This window comes from Rhinolophus ferrumequinum, chromosome 23 (assembly GCF_004115265.2).
Source record: "Rhinolophus ferrumequinum isolate MPI-CBG mRhiFer1 chromosome 23, mRhiFer1_v1.p, whole genome shotgun sequence".
Lineage (NCBI taxonomy): Eukaryota > Metazoa > Chordata > Mammalia > Chiroptera > Rhinolophidae > Rhinolophus > Rhinolophus ferrumequinum.
Window position 1 is genome coordinate 25,253,660 of NC_046306.1, and position 24,107 is coordinate 25,277,766.

Consider the following 24,107-nt stretch of genomic DNA (forward strand, 5'->3'; position numbering starts at 1 on the left):
TTATGCTCTAATTTTTCTATTCCTCATTCAGACCCGTCTCCCATTTGACTGGTGATTTCTGGGAGGACTCCTAAATGTTATGTTTTACTAAGCCTTTGTCCTAGGCGAGAATGCATTCTACTGTACACACAAATGGTGGCTTGACTGTAGAATTTTTGAGTCCCAAACTTTTCCCTTCTAGACTCTCTTGTCCTTATCCCATTATCTTTTGGCTATTAAAATAGTATAGCAAGTACACCTGAAACTAATATACAGTTGACCCTTGAACAAACGGTTTGAATTGCACAGGTCCACTTCTAAGTGGATTTTTTTCAATAAATATATTGGAAAATTTTTTTGAGATTTGTGATAATTTGAAAAAACTCACAGATGAACTATATAGCCTAGAAATAGTGAAAAAAAAATAAGAAAAAGCCAGGTATGTCATGAATGCATAAAAGTTGTAGATACCAATCTATTTTATTGTTTAATACAATAAAGTATATACAAATTATAAAAAGTTCAACTTACCAAAACGTACACACACAAATATTTACACCATGTATAGTGCCATTCGAAGTCCAGAGAAATGTAAACAAACATAAAGATGTGGCATATATGTATAACATACAAAATATGTGCTAATCAACTGTTTATTGTAAGGCTTCTAGTGAACAGTAGGCTATAGTAAAGTTTTTGGGGAGTCAAAAGTTATATACAGATTTTCAGCTGTGCGGGGGATTGGCACCTCTAACTTCCCCGTTGTTCAAGGGTCAACTGTAGTGTCAATCGTATCTCAAAAATAAATAAATAAAAGGTAGCAAATCTGGGCTGGTCTGTTTCAGGTGAGCAATTTGCCTTGTGCTTGTTGGGACTTTTCTTTACCCTCAAGAGTCAAACACCGGGCTGGTGGTTCAGGTGGTTGAAGCGCAATGCTCCTAACACCTGAGGTCACCAGTTCGATTCCCACATGGGCCAGTGAGCTGCGCCCTCTACAGCTAAAATTGTGAACAACGGCTCTCCCTTGAGCTGAGCTGCCATGTGCTGCCATGACTGGGCGGCAGGAGCGACCCACCAATGACTGGCCACTCACTGCCTCAGCCACAGGGAGTGTAAGGCTCATAATACCAGCATGGGCCTGAAAGCTGCATCCTACACAACTAGACTAAGAAACAATGGCTTGAACCAGTTGCGGGGGAGTTGGTAGAAGAAGGGGGGGAAAAAGTCAAACATTTTGCAAGTATAAGTCTCAGTGTGGGCCTTTTTCTATTAATTTTGCAGAAATAAAAGGTCTTTTCAGCTTAAAAAAGTTTTCATCTGTGTTCCTGTCCATTCTGTAAACAGAGTGTTTTGGTTTTTTTTCCTCCCCTAAAATTATTACATTGTCAATTAAATCTCTGTCCTTTTTCTCTGCATCCTGAGAGAGTATCTCAAGTTTTTGTTCATTATCACAGATTTCATTTTTTTCAGAGTCAAGGGTACTCTTGGTTTTTCTCCAATAAGATATTTGATTCTGCTTGTTTTCCTTTCATTTTAGCCAATTTCTACCTCATCTGTCTTGATCTCAATCTCTCTTTACAATACTGTTTCTATTAGGTTGGTGCAAAAGTAACTGCAGTTTGAAAGGTTTAAAAATTGCAAAAACCAAAATTACTTTGCAACAACCTAATAATTCATAGAGAATGCGGCTTTGCATCTTAAGAACACCAGGAAAATAAGAGACTACTGTATCTGACGCTGTTCTAATGTATGAAAATCTTGACAAAGTGGATCATTTTCTGGGAAATAAAATTACAAAAATAAGAAAGAGATTGAAAACATTACTCAAGAATTATGTCCAAAAAAAGGCTCTGGGCTCAGATGGTTTAATGGAAGAATTCTCTCAAACTTTCCATAAATAGATAATCCTCACCTGGTAAACCTGTAAGAGCGCAGAAAAGTTAGAATGCTATTTCATTTTATGAAGCCACAATTCCCCTTACACCAATTCCCAATAAAGACAGCATAGTTCAGAGGGAAAAAATTCCTAGATCATCGTATATGAAATTAATAATCCATGGGTTTGTTAAATAAGAAAAACATCGTAGATGCCAAAAAGTCATTCAGAAATCAATACCGCCCCCCAAAAAAAATCCTCATAATTAACCAAGAACCCTTGAAATTAAGATTCAATAGTTTGTGCTACCTTGACATCTGGTGAAAGCAGGAGGGCCTCGATGGCTTAAGTGAAAGTTGCCCTAGCCAAGTAATCCTTATCAGAAGGACCAGGTGCAGCGCCTGCTTATCTCTGAGTAGTGGGTTTCAGTTCTCTGCCAGCCACTGGAATCATTCAAACAAACCAATTGCATCCGCTGCAGGAACCAGGGGACACCTTACCCTCTTACTGTTACAAGGCCTGCCCCCCACAGCCTCTGGTGGTTCTGTAATAACGAATGTAACACATGTGTGGTTTGTGGTGTCCTCCACCCCCGAGCTGTGAGGATATGTAAATAATAAACTACTGTCAAATTCACCTGTTCAGTGTCAGGTATTGTGTCTGGCCACCCCCAGAACCCTGAGGTGAAAATCCCTCCCTCACCAATGCAGTAAAGGGAAGGTGATTAAAACAAGAATCTATCATCTCAATAAAGCTGGGAAAATAAAGCAGCAGCAAAAGCCTATCAGATTGACAAAAATAAAAAGACTGATGATATACCATATGGGTGAGGCTGTAGGAAAATAGTAACTCAGTGTTTTTGATAGTATAAATTGGTACAACCTTTTGGGATGACAACTGGGTATATATAAAAATATGAAATGTGTATTTCCTTTGACTCAGCAATTCCATTTCTGGGAAGAAATGCCATCACAAGTAATATGACAGATGCATGAAGATAGTCACTGTTGTACTGATTGTAATAGCAAAAAAACAAAAACAAAAAAACTAAATACATCTATTAATAGAAGATTGATTAAGTGAATCACAATGCATCCAATGCAATGCAGCAATAGAAAGCTATGTAAAAGAATGACATGGATGTCTATATATTGACATAGAAAGATGACTACATTAAGTGAAAAAAGCAAGTGGCAGAATTATATGTATGCATACTATACTCAACTTTTCTATTATTTTTAAAAGTATATATCCATGCATAGAAAAGTCTGGAAAGACACATCACACTACTAAGTGGCTACTTTGAGATGGTGGGATTGCAAGGTGTAAGGCAAGAGGGGACCCTAGGCACTTCTGTAATGTTTGCATTTTTTTTACAATAAGCATGTATTACTTTTGCAAAAACAGATAAAAAAGATAAAAAAAGTTTGCTTAAAACAATAGTTTTGTACACCTGAAACATATATATATGTGTATATATATATATATGTATATAAATCAAACATATATTTAAAAAAAAAAAGAACCACTCTCAATTAGGATATGAGAGATCTAGCAACCATGTGTGTCTGTCACTTAAGCATTTCACCCAACCTTCCTACTATTCATTTCAATTCTAAAATTCTGTGATTCCCGTACCTCCCCATTCTCCTACCATTTTAAAATTTTTATTCATTCTGCTACTCTCAAGATGTGTAAAAACCTTCTTTTCCTTCCTATCTCATCACTGGGATTCCATAATTCAAAATAAACCCTTACTCTGATTTACAAAACAAAAACAAAAAAACAACAACAATAAACAGGTGAGTAAGCTCTGAACATAAATAGCAGACTATTAAGATATTAAATATTTGTTCAAAAATCCTTGCCCCAATGGAGTTTGCATTCTAGTGGAGGAGACAATAAGTAAAATATATAATGGATTAGAAAGTGATAAGTACTAAGAAGTTGAGATTTCTGGGGATCCCAATTCTGGATAAGGTAGACGGCCTCACTGAGGAGGCGACATTCAAGTTACAGACTTGGAGGGGAGGGAGTAAGCCAAATGCAAATCTGGTTTCTAGGATGCCATCATTTTAACTATAATAAAATGAGCTCTTCTTTTTCAAGATTTTTTTTTGTTTTGTTGCACTAAAGCTTCCAAATAGAAAAAAACTACATAAACATTATTTTAATTATAATTTTAATAAAATCAATAACTATCAGTCAAATCGAAAATCTACCTTTTTAAATAGCACTAGCCCTAGGTTGTTTTATGGCTGAATTCTACCCAATCTATAAAGAGATCATTCCAAATCATAGGAAAAGATGAAAAGCTCCCAAATTAACTTTATAAAGGTATAACCACCTTAATGCCAAAATCTGACAAATGATATAAAAGAAGAAAATCATGGAGTGGCTGGATGGTTCAGTTGGTTAGAGCGCGAGCTCTTAACAACAGGGTTGCCGGTTTGATTCCCACATGGGCCAGTGAGCTGTGCCCTCCACTAGATTGAAGACAACAAGCTGCCGCTGAGCTCATGTAGGAGCGACCAGATAGCTCAGTGGGTTACCATGTTTCCCTGAAAATAAGACCCAGCAGGACAATCAGCTCTAATGCGTCTTTTGGAGCAAAAATTAATATAAGACCTGGTATTATATATTATTATATTATAAAGACCTGGTCTTATATTATAGTAAAATAAGACCAGGTCTTATATTAATTTTTGCTCCAAAGACGCATTAGAGCTGATTGTCTGGCTGGGTCTTATTTTTGGGGAAACATGGTAGAGCGTGAGCTCTTAACAAGGTTGCCAGTTCAACTTCCGCATGGGATGGTGGGCGCCCCCTGCAACTAAAGATTGGAAACAGCGACTGGACTTGGAGCTGAGCTGTGCCCTCCATAACTAGACCGACGTACGACTTGACTTGGAGCTGATGGGCCCTGGAGAAACACAGTTCCCCAATATTCCCCAATTTTAAAAATTAAATAAAATTGTGATTGATTTATTATCTGTCTTCTCCACTAGTTTGTAGCATCTATGTAGACAGAATCCTTTTCTAAGATTCCATATCCCCATCTTAATATTCTGCTAAGCAGAATGATGGCCCCCAGAAACATCCAAGTCCTAATTTCCAGAACCTGTGACTACATTAGGTTACATGGCAAAGAAGAATTAAGATTGTGGATAGAATCAGATTTCTAATCATATAACCTTAAAACAGGGAGGTTATCCTGGATTACCTAGGTGGGCGCAATGTAAACACAGGGTCGTTAAAAATGGAAGAGGAAGGCAGGAGAGAGGAGGGGGTGATGTGATTATGGAAGAATGGTTAGAGATGCAACATAGCAAGCTTTACAGGTGGAGGAAGGGGCTCTGAGCCAAGGAATGTGGTGACCTCTCGAAGATGGAAAATAGCTTCCAACAGGAACACAGCCTGACCTTGATTTTAGCCCAGTAAGATCCATGTTGAACTTCTAACCTACAGAACTTTAAGATAATGAATTTGCAATGTTTTATGCCACTAAATTTGTGGAAATTTGTTACAGCATCATCAGAAACTAATGCAAGCACAGAACAGACGAGCTCAACATTCATTTGTTGAATGATGAAATTGCAAAAACCCTGGGTCTACAGATAAATGGGTAAAAGATAGAAAAAATTCATTCACAGAATACAAATGGCCAATAAGCAGTTGAAAACATTGCCAGTCCCTCTGATATTGAAGGGATGCAAATCAAAATAAAATCAGCAGACTATTGTGATCCTTTGGGATCCTACCCATGAAGTTATCCAGAAGACTTGGGGCTTCTTCTCTGGGATGACTCAGCAATCCCAATAACCACAAAACACCAAACTGGGGGGCAGACAAGGCACTTTAATCCATGCTAGAGTTTGGATGTTTGTACTAAAGCTTTTTACAGTTGCACTTGCTTTATGAGGAAATAAAAACCTTGGGAATTGGGCCAAAAATTCCTGGGAATAACCAGTAAAGGTCTTGGAGGTTATCTACACCAATGTTAAACTGTAACTGAAACGTTTATGATCCAAGTATGCTGGAGTCTTTTACAAGCTGTTTTATAAACTGATTAGCTAGTATTTACACACACACACACACCGGGCCTGTGAAAAATAAAAGTTAAAAGAAAAATACAAAAAAATTATTAGATTGTATTCTCCTTTTTACCACTATTCTTTACTAATTTGCACATTTTACCTAAAATAGAAGATGGTTTATGCTTTTATGTTCCCCAGGGCCCCTGTGTAACGTTTCTCTTTTGTTTTTACATAATGGATGCTTTGTTTATGTAATACTAACACTGTACCTACATAAAGTAAACCTCATTGCAAGATATTAAGAAACAAAGTACAAAGGAATACAAGCCACCACCCCACCCAGCATTCCAAGTGAGTTTTATGTACTCACATCTATCTGTGAAGCATGCTGGTCCTTCTTAAAGCCTCAAACAGAATAAAATGATTATTGCATCATGGAAATTATAGTCATACTCGAATCTTTAATCAATTTTATGGAAACGTGCAAGCTCTGAAAATGTTATCAGATTTAATTTTTTATAAAAGCTGGGATAAATTTGCCCAGCAGAAGGCCTTCTTTGTAAACTTTTTACATTATCATTGCAGACATTGCAGTAGCTAAATGAAACTTATTACCTGCCTTTGGGGCCCGAACTTCCTATGCCCTTCACTTACTATTTGCCCATTTTTCCTCTCCTGAGTTGATATCACCCAGCAAGGAAAGTAGCTGAGATGTGGAAAAATAAGAATTTCCCAATGATGATGGATTATATGTACAATAATTTCTCATCTATTCATATTTGTTACTATGGCCTATTTGATATGAGACAATATACACAAACTAAAAAGGCACCAAGACAACTGCCAAACTAGACATCAAGCATGCGTCTACACAACTACACTGTTACGTGAATTATAAGAACTGTGGGGTTTAGCTCAACAACAAAGTGACTTGACTCACCTTTTTGATGAAAAAGAGTTAAGGGAAAATAAAACAACAGAGGTACTAAATCTCAGTTATTCAATTATGATACAATTGGCACACTACTAGTTTTAGATTTGGTATTATTAGTATTATTATGAAGGTGTCTTTTGTACCATGTTAGAAATATAAGTCAAATTATAAAATCATGTTAAGAAAGTTAAAACGACTAAAACCAATCAGAGTAAATCTAGCAGGCTCCATGCAAAAGGTTATTATTTAAATAAATTCAACATTATAGTAGTGGTATTTGGTAGATTCTCTTATAAGTTTTCCTTATACATTTTGCTGTAATGAGTAATCAAATAATGTATTAACCAGCCAAAAATTATGTATGGTGTCAGAATAAACCAAATAAAACTATTTTGCAATGTCACTACTATAATTGAAATTGCTTTTGGTATAACTCTCTGACAAGTTATGTATGATACACAACTCTTTACCCAAATGCTGATCCTCATCCCTGTCCTCAATAAAAAAAGAAGAGGCTCCTTAGAACCCTGTTTTTCAAACTGTAGGCTGAGATCTGTTAGTGGATTATAAAAATCAATTTAGCCACCATCAGCAATGAGACAGAACAGAGAAGCAAATATCAACATGCATTAAACCACGGTAAACAAAACTACTGTGAAAATAAGACCTATATACGGTGTGCCCTGAAAATAAGACCTAGCCGGACAGTCAGCTCTAATGCATCCTCTGGAGCAAATATTAATATAAGACCCGGTCTTACGGGTCTTATATTAATATTTGCTCCAGAGGATGCATTAGAGCTGACTGTCGGGTCTTATATTAATATTTGCTCCAGAAGATGCATTAGAGCTGACTGTCGGGTCTTATATTAATATTTGCTCCAGAAGATGCATTAGAGCTGACTGTCCGGCTAGGTCTTATTTTCGGGGCAACACGGTATATATATATGCACACACATATGTCCTTAATGTAAAATGGGTTTCTTATTGAGAGAGAACTGTCAAAAATGTTTGAGGGGTGGCCAGTTAGCTCAGTTGGTTAGAGCATCGTGTTGATAACACCAAGGTTGCTGGTTTGATCCCTGCATGGGCCCTCCTTAAAAAAAAAAAAAAAAAGTTGGAAAAACACAGCCCTATTGGAATAGTCATCCCCAGTCTTGGGGCTGGGATTTGGGACTTGAGGTGTCTGGGGTATGCACTTATGATGGGTGGTGGTGGTACCCTCAAACAGTACACAGACAGGGGTGTGGAGGAAGGAATTGATGGAGTAATGACAATTTGTGGGATACAATGACTGCAAAGAAGGTTTAAGAAATGAGTTACTGGGGTGGCCGGTTAGCTCAGTTGGTTAGAGCGCGGTGCTCTTTAACAACAAGGTTGCCGGTTCGATCCCCACATGGGCCACTGTGAGCTGCACCCTCCACAACTAGATGGAAACAACTACTTGACTTGGAGCTGATGGGTCCTGGAAAAATACAAATAAATAAAAGTTAAAAAAAAAAATGAGTTACTGATTGAAATAATTAAACATTCCCCTCAAATACAGCCCAGATCTCTGGGCTCTGGGTCCCAACCTTTCTGCACCATCACTCCTTTCCTCCCAACATTCCATGGCCCAGTGAACCACAAGCCTTTCCATTCTCCACACCTGTCCTCTGCTCAGCCCAGAATATTAAGACATTTGGCTGTCTGTGCACCTGCTGGCTGGGTGACTGGTGGTGTCCCTGTTAGACGAATACCACTGCCCCCACCCCTATTGTGGATGGGGCCATGTTTTGCTCACTGCAGCAACCTGGGGTGCTTAGGTGCTGCCTTGTATTCAGTAGGCTCTCCGCAGATTGTTAGTGTTTTGTTATTTTAAACATATTTTGGATGTGTTTAAATTTTCATCTTACAAAAGTCCAACATGCATCCTGCACTGGTACCCGTGACAGCGAAGAGTCACTCAATTGTTGGGTGAATGGAGTGACTACTGGTCAGCTTTTTGGGCCCCTTTTCTGAGGCTGTTTGAGTCAAGGATACATGAGGCCATCTAGGGCTCATTGTTTTTCATTTTAAGCTTTTCGTTATGGAAAATTTTTAACATGTATAAAAATAGATGCAAAAAACCTCCACGTACCCATTACTCAACTTTAATAATTTTCCAACTCATGGCCAATCTTGTAAATAATCATTTTTGAAAAGATGAGTTGCGTTATATAGGCTCTCTAACCAGGGGCTTGTCAGTAATAGGCATTGAAGGTGCATAAAAAAGAGAAATTGTGATAGAACCAACTGAACTCGACCGGACTGGACTTTACTGGGAGCAAGTGGTATCCACAGAACTGTTGGGCTGGGCTGTGGAGGTAAGGTACCGAGAACAAGCATAACAAGCATTTTGTAACTTGGGAGTTACAAAAACTAAAATTCATCTGATTGGTTGGAGCCAACAGTCCAGAGTTCCTGATGTAGGAGGGAAAATCTAACTATGTAAGAGGGGTCACACAATGGGTAAAGGACTCAGATAGGGTCACAGTCAAGTCCTGGGTCCCTGGTTCTGAATTACCATCCTTCAGTCCTATCTACATCCTCCGCCACCTGAGATAATCACCCAGGTGCTCCAAGACAAGTGAAAACTGTGCCCTCAGGAAGAAAAAAAAAAAAAAAAATAGAGCTAGTAAATAAGCAAATATAAATCCATGGTACTGAAATGTTTATAATCAGTTTTAGTATGGACAGATCAGTAATATAAACATTTTAATACTATGTGGGTCTGGTCTACTTTTTTTTTTTTAAATAAATTTTATTGGGGAATAGTGTGTTTTTCCCGGACCCGTCAGCTCCATGTCAAGTCGCTGTTTTCAATCTAGTTGTGGACGGTGCAGCTCAGCTCCAAGTCAAGTCGTTTCCAATCTGGTTGTGGAAGGCGTAGATCACTGGCCCATGTGGGAATCGAACTGGTGACTTGGGTGTTACGAGCACTGCACTCCAACCACTGAGCCCTGCTTTTTAAGGTATAAAAGCATTTAAAATAATTTCATGTTTTAAATTTGGGAAATTTAAATGCTTAGAAGTATTTAAGCAATGATGTTTAAATGCTTGAAAAATTTTAAGTGGTTAAACCTGAAAGTATTCATTTATTAGTTGTGAAAGCAGCTTGTGTATATTTAGAAAAATGTTAATTGCTTACTATTTCAAGAATAGTTCATTTGATAAATTGGATGAGCAGATTGATCACTAAATAATGTACAAAGGGTCATAGGTTTTTCCCTCCAAGCTAAGCCCTTGGGACATAAAGAATCTTATGACCTGTGAGGAAGAGATGTGCCTTTTCCCCACTCCTGGCCTGTGGCCAGTGTCTGGAAGGTAGAATGTTGGGGGCTGGGCCTGCCACAGCCATCTTGCTACCTGGAGGGCAGTGGCTGAGGGCAGTTGAGGGAAAGCATGGAAGGGACCAGGAGCTGCTGTCTTGCCCTGTGAGAAGCCCCTTCCAGAGGAGATTTTAATTATTTGCAATCTTATGGCCTCTGTACTCCACCCCCAACCTCCTTCACTGGCTCTCAACTGTGGCTGCCCATTAGATCTCCTACTGATGCTCCCTGGGTCCCACCTCAGAGATTCTGACTGAGCTGGTCTAAGGTCCAACCGCGAATGAGACTGTTGAAAACTCCCCAGGTGAGGCTAATGAGCACCCAGGGCTGGGAACCACTTTCTAACTGTAAGCCACCTCCTCTTTTCCCTTTGGAAGTTTATGTTTCTACCTCAGACACTGGGTACCTACATCTGTTCCTTCCCTCTTCTGCTAGATAGAGTGGGCTCCCAGATGGCCTTCCAAACAATGTATGGGGGCCTTCTTAGCTCCAGGTGACTCCAAGTGTCCGTTGTTGACAGAAGTAGCAGGCAGACCTTGCCTGGAATTTAGGTTCTACAGCTGATGCCTATGACACCAAATGAATCAACACCACCCTTGACAACCCCTCAGGAAGGCTCCGCCCTGGAGCCTGATGTCCTGTCTCACTATCGTCATCCACACCCGGCTCCTGGGCTGGAACAGAAAGCAGCCTCCTCCACCACCACCAGGCACTAGAGGAAGTAGGTGGTTTATGTTTAAGGGCCACCTTACATAAGAAATACACATTTAAACACATGCCTCACCCTTGGCACAGCAGGGTGCTCATGCCATGGACAGCCCACAGGAACCAGAGTGACTGACCCTACAGGAGACACACATCTCCCATCTCACACCCACTCTGGAGCATATGGTCCTCACATCCACCAGTGGGTGGAATCACCCACACCATTTAGACTTTTTGCCAAGGATGCAGAGCTGAATTCACGTGATGTGCTGTATGGAGCAACGTCCCTCCAGAGCTCAGGCAGGTCCTCCCCTTCCTTCCACCTGCCCCACGAGCAGACTGGCCCAGCCTCTAGCCCTCTTTGACCTCCCTTCCGTCCCTCTTAAAGGCTAATGTTCCCTAGGACTCTCCTTGGCATGGCTCATTGGCTCATTAACTCTAAGGGCTCTCAGCCCTCCTTAGGGCTCCTGAATCCACATAAAAGACAGTGAGACCTCCCTCTCCAGTTAGGGAAGATGTGGCCTAAGAGGTTTCCTACTTTTGCTCTGGTAAGTGTAGGAGGGAGAGAAAGACCTCATCCTTGGGGGCGGGGCTTGCAGGGCACAAAGGAACACAGTAAATGTTCAATATTTCTTCTTGAATGAATGAATGCTTGATAAGAATGGAACTTCCACCTGCCTCCATAGGACACTGCCCCCCACCCCCGCCCCCGGACATACTCTAAGGCTTAAATGTCACCTGCTTATCTGGGCTCCCAGGCCAGGCCTTCTGCCCACACCAAGCCACACCAAGCTCAGCAGTGCTCACAGACCTTTAATCTCTAACTGCCTGGCCACACTCCATCGCTGCCCCAGGCTGGTGGGGAGGGATAAAGATGTATGGTCAGGAAGGCTGTACCAGCTGAGTCCAAGATGGAAGGGCTAGGTCAGGCTGGAGCCTGGGCAGGGGGCTCCCTGCCCCAAGTGATGAGGGAGTTGCTGGCCTGGGCAAGCTCGGCGATGGACACCCGGCCCCGCTGTCGAATGAAGTTAGCCACAGCAGCCAGCTCTTCTGGGGTTATGTAGATGAACTTGCCCCGGTCGTCAATCACACCTGTGGGGACACACAGGTTGTGGGGCTGAGCTTTCTGGAGCCTCCCCATCTGGCCTGGGAACGCCTTCCCACCCACCCCTTCACAACCGGCTCCCAGCCCTTCAGGCCTGCCTGCCTGTCTGGCCTTTCCCGGCTGCAGCCAATCCTGGTGAGGTGAGTCAAATCAGTGCTCCTTGCCTATCCTGGTCACCCCGAGCCATCCCCAGGCCTCGGCACATCCTCCCTGTACCTGCGTCCCCCTGTTCAATCCACCTCATTGCACACCACTCCCCCCACCCCCGTTATCATCCTGTGTCTGCACAAGTCCCTGCAGCCCCGAGGCTAGACACTCCCCAAGGCCAAGACCTACAGTGATTGATTCTCATCCTCTCACCTGTCAGAGTCCCCTCAGCCAGTAGATCCTGGATGCGATTGATGGTGTCCTGAGAGGAGAACAATTCTCAGAGCAGAGATGGGCGCTGCTGTCCCCAGAAAAATGCAGCTGCAACCTCCCTCCTACCACACTGAAATCTCCTCTTCCCCCTCTCATGGCTGTCCCCCCACCCCGCCATGTGACTCCCTTCTTCTCCTTTGGAGGGGCCCAGGGGAAAAGGGGCTCTGGTCCTGGGGCCCTGCAAGACCCCCAAGAGAGGTGCTTTTCCAACCAGGAGAAGAGCAGTGGTGACGTATGGCCATGAAGGCTGGTGCTGCCTGTTTGCAAGAGTTGTCAAGGTAACTGGATTTGAGCTGCTTTGGTTACAGGGGCTGCTAGAGTGGTGGGGTTTGGACTTTCTTGTTTTCCTCCCTGCCTGTTCTTCCATCTCGTACAAAGGCAGGATTCCTGGGGTGCCATGACATTCTTACCCTCTACTCCCTCCTGGATGGGGACAGGCAGAGGGGGTATCTAGAGTCTCCATCTTTAGGGCAGGCCCCCTCTGACAGCCACATTACACACAGGCCACCTTCCAGGACTTACCTGAGTCCGTAAGCCCACCTGGGAAGCCAGGTCTTCCAACAGCACAACCTTGGACTGCTACAAAGAGAGGGAGGAAAGGAAGAGAGGCTGAGTGGCAAATGTCTCTTCGCCCTGGAGCCCTCTGAGTTTGCATTTTGATCTGACTGCTCTGGGCGGCTGAATGAACACTGTGCCGATTCCTATGGGAGAGCCAGGATCATCTCACACACTCACTCACACGTCCGCCCAACCACACACAGACAGAGACACGCACACTCATGAACTCCCTCATTCCCCTGCTATGGGGAGGTATCTGCCTCAAACCACCACCTGGCTCACAGGCCCCATCCTGGACGGGGGACCATCCTGAGACAGACACACATGTGGCAAACCTAGAACAGCTGCCACCTTCTCCTCTGCATGCAGCCGTATCTTTTTAACATTACAGACAGATTGTTAGGAGAAGCACCATAGAGATGAAGGGAGAGGATAACAGTCACCAAAAGCTATTTTAAAAATCTGTCAGCAGGACTTGTTTTTGAGAAGGTGTGGGGGACGCATGGTGAACAAGACATAACTCCTGCCCTTGAGCCCACAGCCCAGCCAGGGAGACAGGCGAGAATGGGGACGAGGAGATAAAAGGTCCCAATGAGTGGGGTCTCCGTAGAGGCAGTGTGTTTCCTTCCCACCTTGCCTGTGCTCACCACTCCCCACAACCCTGACACCCCACATTTCTTTTCACCACCCTCTTCACACCATCAGAGGCACTGGGCCCACCTTTAACATAACTGTTGCTAACACTCTCAGTGCTTTCCACGCACAGCTATGTTCCACGTGCTTCCCTCACACCCTCAGGAGAAACTTTAGTTCAGGTGGCTACAGCTGAGGGGCCACTGCTCGCGCATGCATCTGCCTCCCCCACGAATAGACAGCACATGACTCAAGAGAAGGCGGTCTTTTATGTTTCTGTGATTCTTTCATAGCAAATGCGTTGGGGGTGGAGTGACACGGTGACACCACCCCAGCTGCAGCTGGCATGTGACTATTGGAAATGCCAAACTGAATGTGCAATCAGGGAGGCAAGTGAGCAGCAGTTGGGCCAGGGGATCGGCAAGCAGAGTGACCCCGACAGCTGGCCTGTACCTACAAAGCAAGGACAGAGGCTGGGTGACAGTTCAGAGGGGGAACACAGACTCACCCCAGGTGGTCCCTGAAGACCTGGTCTAACGGGTGCTGGGACCGAAAGTGTGCTTGGAAAAACCAACGAACCAACCAAGCCCGGGTCAGAAAGAGCGGACCGACAAGAGCAAGCCAGACCGACGCCTCACATAAACCATCTGCACAGACATGTGCCACCGGTTCTGAAACCCTAAAATGAAAGGGCCTCCCCCTTGGAACCTGGAAGGCGGGTGGACTGAATTTTGAAGTCTTCATTTCCCTGCTGACAGCAGCTTTAGGAGAATCAGCCAGCACAGGCTGCCAAGACCTCTAAGGTCCAGAAGACTTTGGACAACTAGCCCCAACAATGGCCGCTCCAGAGCCACTGAAACCTGAGGACTAGACCTGTCCTGGGGGCCTTTTCACAGGTTTCTGGGAGGAGAGGGGGAGCTGAAGCTGAGGGAGGAGGGCTTCCTGGAGGAGGGACACAGGACCATGAAGGTGCCCACGGGTAGGGGGGAACAGCAAGTTCCAAACAGCAGCAGAGAAGTGTAAGAGATTTCCAGCCCGGGCAGTAGCCCTGACTCACGTATGCCAGGGTGGAGAACGGGCTCCGTTGGACGGGTATGGGCACAACCTGAGGGAGCTTTCTTCCTCTCTGGAACCCCTGACCCCCGGGCTGTGAGCCCAGCCCTTCGCTGCTGGGAGGCATCTAAACTCTGCACTCTTTCAGGGAGGTAGGGGGAGGATTATGCAAGCCCTGGCTCCTTGGCACCCCCCAGTACCACCCCCACCACACCCCCGCTCCCTCTGCACTCCTTCCCTCAGCCGCCTCTGCACCTCTGAGCTGCACTTGGAAACCTCTCGCATCCTTCGTGGGAGAGAAGTTGCTTAGCAGCAAAGCAGAGCAGGACGTGCTTGCGCTTATGCAACCCGGAGCAGCATCGGGCGGCCTGCAGACACAAGGGGACACACCTGCCCCCCACCCCATTTTCCAAAGGAAACAGCATCCTGTTCCTCCCGGAAGACCCAAGTTCCAGGTCAGAAACACATGGCAAGGGACGCTTGTTTCAAGTCAGTGGGGCCTCAGTGTGACATAACTGACAGAAAACACATGCAAAGACACTTGAAAACACAGTGACTCATTGAGCGTGGGGTCTAAAGAACAGAGAAACTGTCAAACCCCGAGTGTGAGGAAGTGATCAAAGGCTCACGCCTCCCACACAGATGCCGGTCCTGCTCCACCTTCAGGGTCAGAGGAGAAGGGTATCTCCTGGCCAAGACCTTGGCCACTCACCCGCTCTCGGTCCCCCCGCATGAGCCTGAGTGAAACGCCTACGGCCCCTCTCAGGTCTGAGGAGAATGCACATGACACGCACACGCGAGGCAGGGAGGTGACAGCAGGCTCTGCTCTGTGGCTTACCTTAATGTAGTTGATGAACTCTATCAGGAAGCTGTGGGACTAGAAGAGCAGAAAAACCAGGCTGAGTGTCTCCCCTGCAGAAGCTGCAGGGGCCTGTGCTTATCCATCTGCCCAGATGAAGGCCACCTGCCTATGTGCCCTCGGTGTGCCGCCCAACCACCTGTGTGCGTGAGCAGCACAGCCTCCCATGGGAGGGTTTTGGAGGCAACACCTCTCCTGAGGACAAAGCCTCTGGCTGACAGAACCTGCTGCGTCTCGTGCCCAGCCACCCCTCACTACCTGACTGGGGAGACAGGCGAGGAGCAGCAGGGGGTCTGGGAGGCAGCAGCCCGCCTTGGTAGGTGCAGGGAGGGTCTCCCAGGTGTGGCAGTCCCACCTGTTCCTCAGTCATGGTCTCGCTCATGCCCTCCTCCTCCACCACGAAGGCCTCCTTCAGTTTCAGGTACTCCTCATGCTCCCGCTGGGCCTGCTCCTCCCGGGCCTTCCTTTCCTCCTCCTCCTGTGGACACCAAATGGGCAAGAGTCAGGTATTTGGGGACGGGGTGCCCACCCCATCCATGTTTTCAGTCTCTGCTTCCCTCGCAGGGCACCAGGGCATATAGCCCAGCCCTTTCTCAGGAACAGAGAGCTCCTTCAAGACCCGGATCCCTCTGGCCCTCATGCTGAACAGAGGCCCCTCTTCTCAGCAGTTCCATCGCCTCCCAGACAAATGCTGCTCAGCCCCGTCCCCGTGAAACCTTGTGAAACCTTGTCATGAACCCACCCCGCAATATCCTCCAGTCATCCTCTCCCTCTCCTGCCATGTCCCAACTTTGTGAATAAACACCCAGACTCAATTTCCTCACCACCCATTCCCTGCTCTTCTGCATACCCAGCTCCTCCAAACCAACTCCTGCTATGGTCTCACCCGTGCCCTCCATCCCACCAAATCCAAGTGACAACCATCAGCCTCACATCCCTGTCCTCTCAGTGGCACTAGGCAGAGCCAACCACTCCCTCTTGCAACCACCCTCTCATACCTCCTTCTTGCTCCCTGGGCCATTCTTCCCACCTCCCCCATCACTCAGCCGGGTCCCCGTTCCCGCCTCCGCTCTCTCAGGCCACCTCACCATGCCCACAGCATCAATAGCCATCTCCTTGCCAGTGACTGCAGTTGTATCCCTGCCCAAATCCCTCCTCCCAACACATGACTGCCCATGTGACATACCCACTGGGCAATCTCACAGGCACCTCAAATTGAGTATGTCCCAGAAAGATCGTGATCCAATCCCCACACATCTGGTCCTCCTACGGGGCCCCTGGCTGAGTCACACAGCCATCAAGCCAGTTGCCTTGGTCAGAAATGAGGTCCCATCTACCACTTCTTTCTTTAACTTCCAGAAAGCTTTTCGGTCCATCCATACGACTCCATCACTACCACCATCTAGTGCAACAGCCTCTCCCCAGCCCAACCCATTTCTCAGAGCTCCCCGAAAGATCTCTTTTAAAACATGAAGCTCAAGCTGGGGCAGGGAGTATAGAGGACGAACCTGGAGCCTCTTGCAGTACCAAAAATAAAGTACTCAAAAAACAAAACAAATGGTTTGTCAAAGATACATAGGAGCCAACTGAAAGAGCTCCCAATGGCCAAAGTTGGAACAATCTGAGCGACAAAATAAATAAGATAGTATTGGATTATAATACAAAGTACAAGATAAATAGCCCTAAGTCCATGTGGATAATAATAAACAATTGACTATATAAATAGAGAAGATAAATCTCCTGCATAAAATATTTTATGTAGCTGTTCTCCTCTCAAGGAGGTGGAGCATAATTCCCCCCTCCTTCAGAGTGGGCAGTGCACAGTGCCTTGTTTCTGAAGTACGGGAAGGCGAGAGTAACATTACTGTCGAGCAATTTGACAAACACCTTAGCCAGGGATCAAGGTTAATACCACTAATGACAAGTCAAGCTGATAACATGTACCGCTGATACCCTGTGTTGAAGATGGCACTTCGCCTGTGATCTTCCCCCCTGAAACCCATAACCCCAGTCGAACTATGAGAAAAACATCAGCCAAACTCAAACTGAGGAACAGTTTACAAAATACTAATCGAGTACTCCCCAAAACTATCAAGATCATCAAAAGCAAGAAAAGTCTGAGAAACTGTTACAACCCAGAGGAGCCTAAGGAGATAAGAACTAAGCGTAACGTGGTATCCTGGAAGGGATGCTGGAAAAGAAGGATATTGGGGGAAAACGAATGAAATCTGAACAATGTGTGGGGTTTAGTTAATAATAATGCACCAATATTCGTTGTGAGAAATTGGCCTCAGTAAGGAAAGATGTTAGTAACGGGAAAGCGTGCAGGGGAGAAGAGCTGCAGGATAGTGAAGGTGCATTAGACAGAATCAATGTTCATAAAGGTGAAAGACCCTCTCTGCTAATGCCTCCCCTCTGCTGTGTGCTGGCCGGTTTGCTGCACAGCCAGGCTTTCTGCCATCCAGCGCCCTGGGGCAACGGGGCCAGGCAGAGCCCAAAGGCACCGAGCTATGGGGTCTTCCCAGTGAGGCAGCCCTGGCTCTTGCCCATCACGTCTTTGGGGTATTACCTTTCTTGGGTACCTGGTTCTCGGAAGGAAGCATCTGGCAAACAAATGCTTATTAACCACCTTTATTGCGGTGCCCCTCCCCCCCTTCCCTGGGCATCTCTTCTATGCCAGGCCCTGAACAGGACCTGGCTCAGGCAGGTTCCACCATTTCTTACAATGACCTTTAATAGCCCAAGGCCCCCGGGATCCAGACTGCTCCCCTTTCCTTGCTTCCCCTGCTCTAGCCACTCTGACCACGTTAATGATCTCCAAGTGTTCCAGGTATTTTGACACATCACATGCACAAAAAGTTCCACCTCAGGCTCTGCTTTTCCGCAGCAGCTTTACACAGACTCTGTGTACAGACACCAGGGACCAAGTAAACCGGAAACTGCCTCTGCACCTGGTCCACGGCCAGTCTTCGGGGTGGGAGGAGTTGGGGAGCTCCACGGCAGCAAGGCTGTCTGGTCAGGTGTCATAATCAGGACGGGGGTGCGCCTCACCTTCTGTTCCTCCTCTAGACGAAGCCGCTCCTCCTCCTTCTTCCACTCTGCCTCACGCTGGGACTCCAGGCGTTTCCGCTCCTCACGCTCAGCCTCCTCTGCCTAGAGAGAGGCCTTCAGAGGGGCACGTCCCCACTCCCAGCTAGTGCTTGCCCACCTCCCAAACAGGCCAGGGTACGCCACAGACCCAGGCTGCAGGAGACAAAGCCAGGCCCGCAGCAAACACCAGCCCAGCACGCAAAGAGCCTTGAGGGGAGGATCCGCCATAGGGGACAGGGAAGGCAGGGTCCTTTCCACTTTTCAGAGCTGCACCCCACCCCTCCTGCTTGCCTCACGCTGGGCTTTTCGTGCTTGTTTCTCCTCCAGCTTCCGTAGTTTCTTGGCTCCAATTTTCCCTGACAGGTGAGTTTCCACTGGCTTCTCGATGTCTTCTTCCTCCTGGGCTGCATATGGTCAAAGAAAGACAGTTTAGGTCCTGGCCAGAGAGGACAGATGGTGACGGATCCACCCCCCCACCCCCGTCCCTGTCATCATGGGGGGGGATCCCCTTGCATCCACCTGTAAATGTCACTAGCCCCGCTCTGCCCTCCAGAGGCATCTGCCATGAATGCATAAATTCATCCTCCAGGTGTGTGTGTGTTAGGGGTAGGAATGGGGTGAAGGAGCTGTGGGGCGAGGGACCAGGTGATAACATTAGATGCTGCACAGCCATAGAGTGAGGTGCCAGGTTCTATTATCTGAGTGTCTGCAAGTCAGAGACAGGACTGGGCTTGCAGAGTTCTCTGCTTTCTGTCTTTGAGCCAAAGCTCCAGGGAAAAATGGCCAAATCATCCTCACTGTGGTCAGGAACTGCTGAGGGTTTTGGGCTCAGCCCCTGGCCAGGGTTATCCCTTTGACCGACCAGACCCAGGGCCAAAAGACAGCCCAAACCCCAGGATTACCTCAGGGCCAAAGACCCTGAAGGTTAAAGACCCGCTGATTCCTAAGCAGCAAGGATTTCTGACCCCAAGTCTAAGACAGGAGGGGCGGCACCACAGAGGTCCTTGCTTTTGAGCCCAAAGGGCTAATATCCAAGGGTACAAGGGCAAAAGCCCCAAATGCCTCCTTCTCAGGCTCAAGCCAGCTGTGGAGCACTGTAGAGGAGACAATCTTTCTAACAATCTAAGAGCTCTGTTGGTTTCCCAGCACCAGGAATAATGGAGGCCTCTGTTAAAAGAATGTCTCTATCCTCAAACTCTTCTTCTCGGGATACAGGCAACCCTACTCCAGGAACTGCAAAAGCTCTTGGATAGGCACTCTGGCCCTAGGCTGAGGCCCTCAGGGAATGAGTGTGCCCACACCAGGAAGGGTGCTGGTATATAAGGAGTGGACTAAGGAACTCTCTGCGTCAGGATGCAGAAACGTCTGATCCCTAGGACCAAAGGCCACATCCCAAGTGTCCCCACACTCCATCCTGTGTCTCCCAGACATCCCTCCCACAGTGTGGCTTCATACCCCACTTTTCCACCCAGCTTTGGGGGATCCTCTCACCCCTTAATCCAGTTCCCTTTCCCTCCAGGCTGGGGCTCATCTCACCTGGAATGACAGCCTCCTCCTCATTCTCATCCACCTCCGCCCAGGCCACCTGCTGGGCTCGACGATGGGCCTGCAGGCGGCTGCCCAGGTCCCTGCGGCGCCGAGGCCTACCCCCAGCTCTCTGGTCCTCGGGCTCCAGGGGCCGAGGCTGGGCCACTCGGCCTGCTACTACTGGCTGCCCTTCATTGTGCAGTGGCTCTTGGCCGGCTGTAGGGAAGAGAGGAACCATGCTGCTGTCCAGCAGCCCAACCAACCTGATGGCAAGGGAGCAGCATCCTGGAAGCCTCATCCTCTTCCACTCAATTTCCTCCAGGTTCCTGCTGCCCACAGCACAAAGCCCCAATTTCCAGATCACCGAGGACTTTACAACCCAGACCCACACCTTGGCCCCATTAAGATCACTATTTCCCTCCTGATTACGTTGATACCTTTCTCTCCTTTCAGGACCTCACCTTTCCAGATGGCCTGTCAAAAGATTACCACCCTGCAAGATGGAGCTGAAGCTCTACCTCCTCCAGGAAGCACACCCTGACTTATCCAGACCTCACCTGAATGCCTACTCAGGACTGCATTTATTTCTTGCTTAACACCACCTGCCATGGTTTTATCTGGCACCCCAACCAGAAAGCACACCTTGGGGGACTGAGTCTCGCCTCTCAGGAAGATTTATTGGCCATCTGCCTTACCTCAGCTTCTCTCTCCTGCACCTGGAGAATGCAGGTGATCTGAAGTAGTTTGTGGGCCCAAAGACGGGGAGCGACATTATATACAAACCCAACTGCTGACAAGAAATGGGGGGGGGGGCGTATCTGTTCTGTGCCCTGGCTGACGACATGGCCTTCTGGTCGGGGTGCAGAACCGGGAGGAGGGTGCATGAGTGCTCTCCTTGAGTGGAAAGGAGAGAGCTTCAGGGAGGTCCCTGGAGTTGCCTCATGCTTTCTCCAGCTCGTGGATGGCAGAAAACACTGGAGCCAGCCTGGGAGGGATGGGAAATCCCTGTGGCCTCTCCAAAGAGCACAGAAGGGGATTGCCCAATGAGAGGTGGCGGTGTGTGTCCGCCAGGACCTAGGCTCTCTGGGTTTGAAGACCTAGAGTACTAGGAGACGAGGGCAGGGATGGGGCGAGGCTGTCTTCCGGGGTCGGAATAAAGGTGTAGGGGGCACAGCCATCAAGTCCGCAGGTTCTCGAACTGCGGCTCCGCGCCGGTCCCCGTCGCGCACGTGTGCGCAGGCGCGCGGTCTGTCTGACGCGCAGCAAACACTGACTAGATCCTTCTCAGCCCCACCAGGCATGCCGGCGCATGCGCAGGAGCCACGGCGCGACGGCCTACCAGGGCTCAGGCGCTCAGGAGGCCAGAGGACGCCGGCACACAGGCCCTGGCGCGGCGGTATCTCCTACCTGCTGCCGCCCGGCCTCGTCTGCGAGTCAAGAAGAGGATAAGGCCGACAAGCAGAGCCGCAGCCACCAGGTACACCACGGGGGCCACCATGACGGCGGCTTCCAGGCGGGACCAGCACGTACACCCGGAGGCCCGGGAATCTCATAGGCCCCGCCCAACGCCCATGTGGCCCCTCCCGTTTCCCATTCCAGACTCCGCCCACCACTCGGGGCCCCGCCCAGGCCTCACTCCTCACGTTAGAGACCTTAATTTTTTATTTTAAAATGAATTTTGGGGGCGTAAAAAAAACAAGTGGAAATTATTGCAAACGGTTATGTGCAGTGTGACAACATTTATATATGCTTTTAAAAAGCACCAAACAATACCATATAAAAACATACATATCATGTGGAAAAAGTACAAAAGGATGCTTGAGAATAATAAACACCAACTTCAGGATAGCGGTTACCTTTGGATGGAAGAGGATGGATCAGATAAAGGGCAGAGTTTTGCCTGTATCTGTGACATTTGATTTTTTGAAAGGGTGAAGGGGAGAGACCAAATCTTCTATTGAATAAATTGTGATATACTTTTGTACTCAGACCTGCAATTTTATACCTATTTTAAAATAAAATTAGCTTCATTAGGTTGTACAAAAATTAGTGATCCAGTTTTTCATAGTGAGCGCTCGGAAATTAAATACCCACAGGGAATTTAAATTCCCCTTTAATTCTTAAGCATCTATTTAAAAAACGAGACAAATTATATCTTGATAAAGTTGTTTTAAAAAACTGGGTCAGGATGTAAACTTGAGATTTTTTAAAAAAAAATAACTACTGAGGACTTACTATTACAGTGTATGAAGCTTTGTGTGTTTGATAACATAAAGATCCCAGCACCAATGGTGTGGGTGTGAGGAAATTTGAAAAAATATGACATGTGAACATCTTAATGTCTGTTAGTGGAAATTACTGCAAATGGTTATGTGCATTGTGACAATATTTATGGTTTCAAAGCACTAAACAATTCCATATTGTTAAATTGGAATGGTGGGAACTTGAGCATCTATTTTATTATTTTCTGTAAGTTTGGAATATTTCATAATTTACATTTTGAAATAAGCAAAAATGGCAGGATACATGAAATAAAAATAGCGAATGTTGATAATTGTTGAAGTTGGGTGATGGGTATATAGGCCCTGGCGCGGCGGTATCTCCTACCTGCTGCCGCCCGGCCTCGTCTGCGAGTCAAGAAGAGGATAAGGCCGACAAGCAGAGCCGCAGCCACCAGGTACACCACGGGGGCCACCATGACGGCGGCTTCCAGGCGGGACCAGCACGTCCACCCGGTGGCCCGGGAATCTCATAGGCCCCGCCCAACGCCCATGTGGCCCCTCCCGTTTCCCATTCCAGACTCCGCCCACCAGGAGTCTGGTGGGCTCATTATACTGCTCTTTTCTTTTTTAAGTTTGACATTTTTGTATAGGTTTGAAATTTTCCATAATAAGGTTTTATTAAAAAGTAAAAATTAAGACTTTGTACATTTTTGTGTGTAATTTGCAGGTGTACAGAAAGTTGTCTGGAAGGGCAAAACAACAAACTGATAAGAGATAACTCTACCTTGTTGCCTTAAACAGGTATCATTTTTATAGCTTTCATTCGCAGTTCTCAGGTTCTTAGGGTCCAGAACCCCAAGCATGTCCCTTAACGTTTGTGGGCAGACTGAAGGGGATGAAAGATGGCAGGGAGAACAAGACAGCTGCTGCTCTGGTCCAGGTGAGAACAGAATAGGTCTGCATTCATGACAGTAGCAGTAAGAATGGAAAGGAGGGGACTGATTGAACAACTATTTAAGAGGTAGAACTGACAGGACCTGATAAGCTCCTTTGAGAACAAGACTCAACCTTTGCTTAACTGGGTTTCCCTCACAATTGAGAGAAGTTTAATTCCAAAGAGATTTTTAGTCACAGTCCTTGCTAACGGGGCTAAAAATTCACATATTTTAGTTCTAGAATAGTCTATCTAATCAATGAGTGAATGACTGATGCAATTTCCTTCCTTTCTGTTCAGAGCAACTAAGAACTTGACTCTTTATAGGTTCTGTTATCAATTAAGGGAACCAATCAGTACATTTGTTTTTTATTTTGTTGTTGCCTAAGAGGATTTCTGTCACTTGCAACCAAGAGTTCTAACTAAAGATCACACATACACAAATGTTTGCATACAATTTTGGGTATTCACATATCTCCTCCCTTCCCCCAAGCTCTTGGGCTCCAAGGCCTTCGGATTTAGAGTGAGGTCTATCTAAAGTGAATATCCATTGACAGTACTCCCTGCTTAATAACCCTCTGTGAGCTCTCACAGCTTGCTGTGTGTGACTGATCAGCCTCCCCAACCTAGATAGTTCTCCCAGCACCTGAGTGCTCCCAAGGTCACTGCACTAACCATAGCACACGGTACTTGTCTGTGGTATACGAGGGGCTTGTACCCAGTTCCCGGCAAGCTCCTCCTAGCCTAAGGGTGTAGCTGAAGCTTTCAACATCCAGGTCAGCTTTGATGAGAGAAACCTCTTCTGCTCCTTCACTTCCCTGGGGAT

General features: G+C 46.6%; 1 protein-coding gene across 2 annotated transcripts; it reads right to left on the reverse strand.

Moving 5' to 3' along the window:
• Positions 1-11,513: 11,513 nt before the first annotated feature.
• DDRGK1 (DDRGK domain containing 1) lies at positions 11,514-22,901 on the reverse strand. 2 transcript variants are annotated; one of them, XM_033094540.1, is made up of 9 exons: positions 22,733-22,901; positions 20,135-20,341; positions 18,890-19,002; positions 18,560-18,661; positions 15,864-15,986; positions 15,488-15,526; positions 12,928-12,984; positions 12,346-12,394; positions 11,514-11,972 (listed from the first exon to the last, which is right to left on the reverse strand). In XM_033094540.1, the coding sequence occupies exons 1-9, from the start codon at positions 22,821-22,823 to the stop codon at positions 11,806-11,808; spliced, it is 948 nt and encodes a 315-aa protein (XP_032950431.1). In that variant the 5' UTR covers positions 22,824-22,901; the 3' UTR covers positions 11,514-11,805. The 2 variants fall into 2 exon arrangements, with proteins under 2 accessions (XP_032950431.1, XP_032950430.1); XM_033094539.1 differs by lacking the exon at positions 22,733-22,901 and adding an exon at positions 21,533-21,701 and having other exon boundaries at positions 11,674-11,972.
• Between the last annotated feature and the right edge of the window lie 1,206 nt (positions 22,902-24,107).

What these genes read in the sequence shown, in the direction of transcription:
- DDRGK1 (XM_033094540.1), bottom strand. Translation starts at nt 22,823, where the DNA reads ATGGTGGCCCCCGTGGTGTACCTGGTGGCTGCGGCTCTGCTTGTCGGC. An exon ending in ACGAGGCCGGGCGGCAGCAG is followed by an intron (nt 20,342 to 22,732) that starts GTAGGAGATACC and finishes TCTTCCCTACAG; the next exon opens with CCGGCCAAGAGCCACTGCAC. An exon ending in GTCTAGAGGAGGAACAGAAG is followed by an intron (nt 15,987 to 18,559) that starts GTGAGGCGCACC and finishes TGGTGTCCACAG; the next exon opens with GAGGAGGAGGAAAGGAAGGC.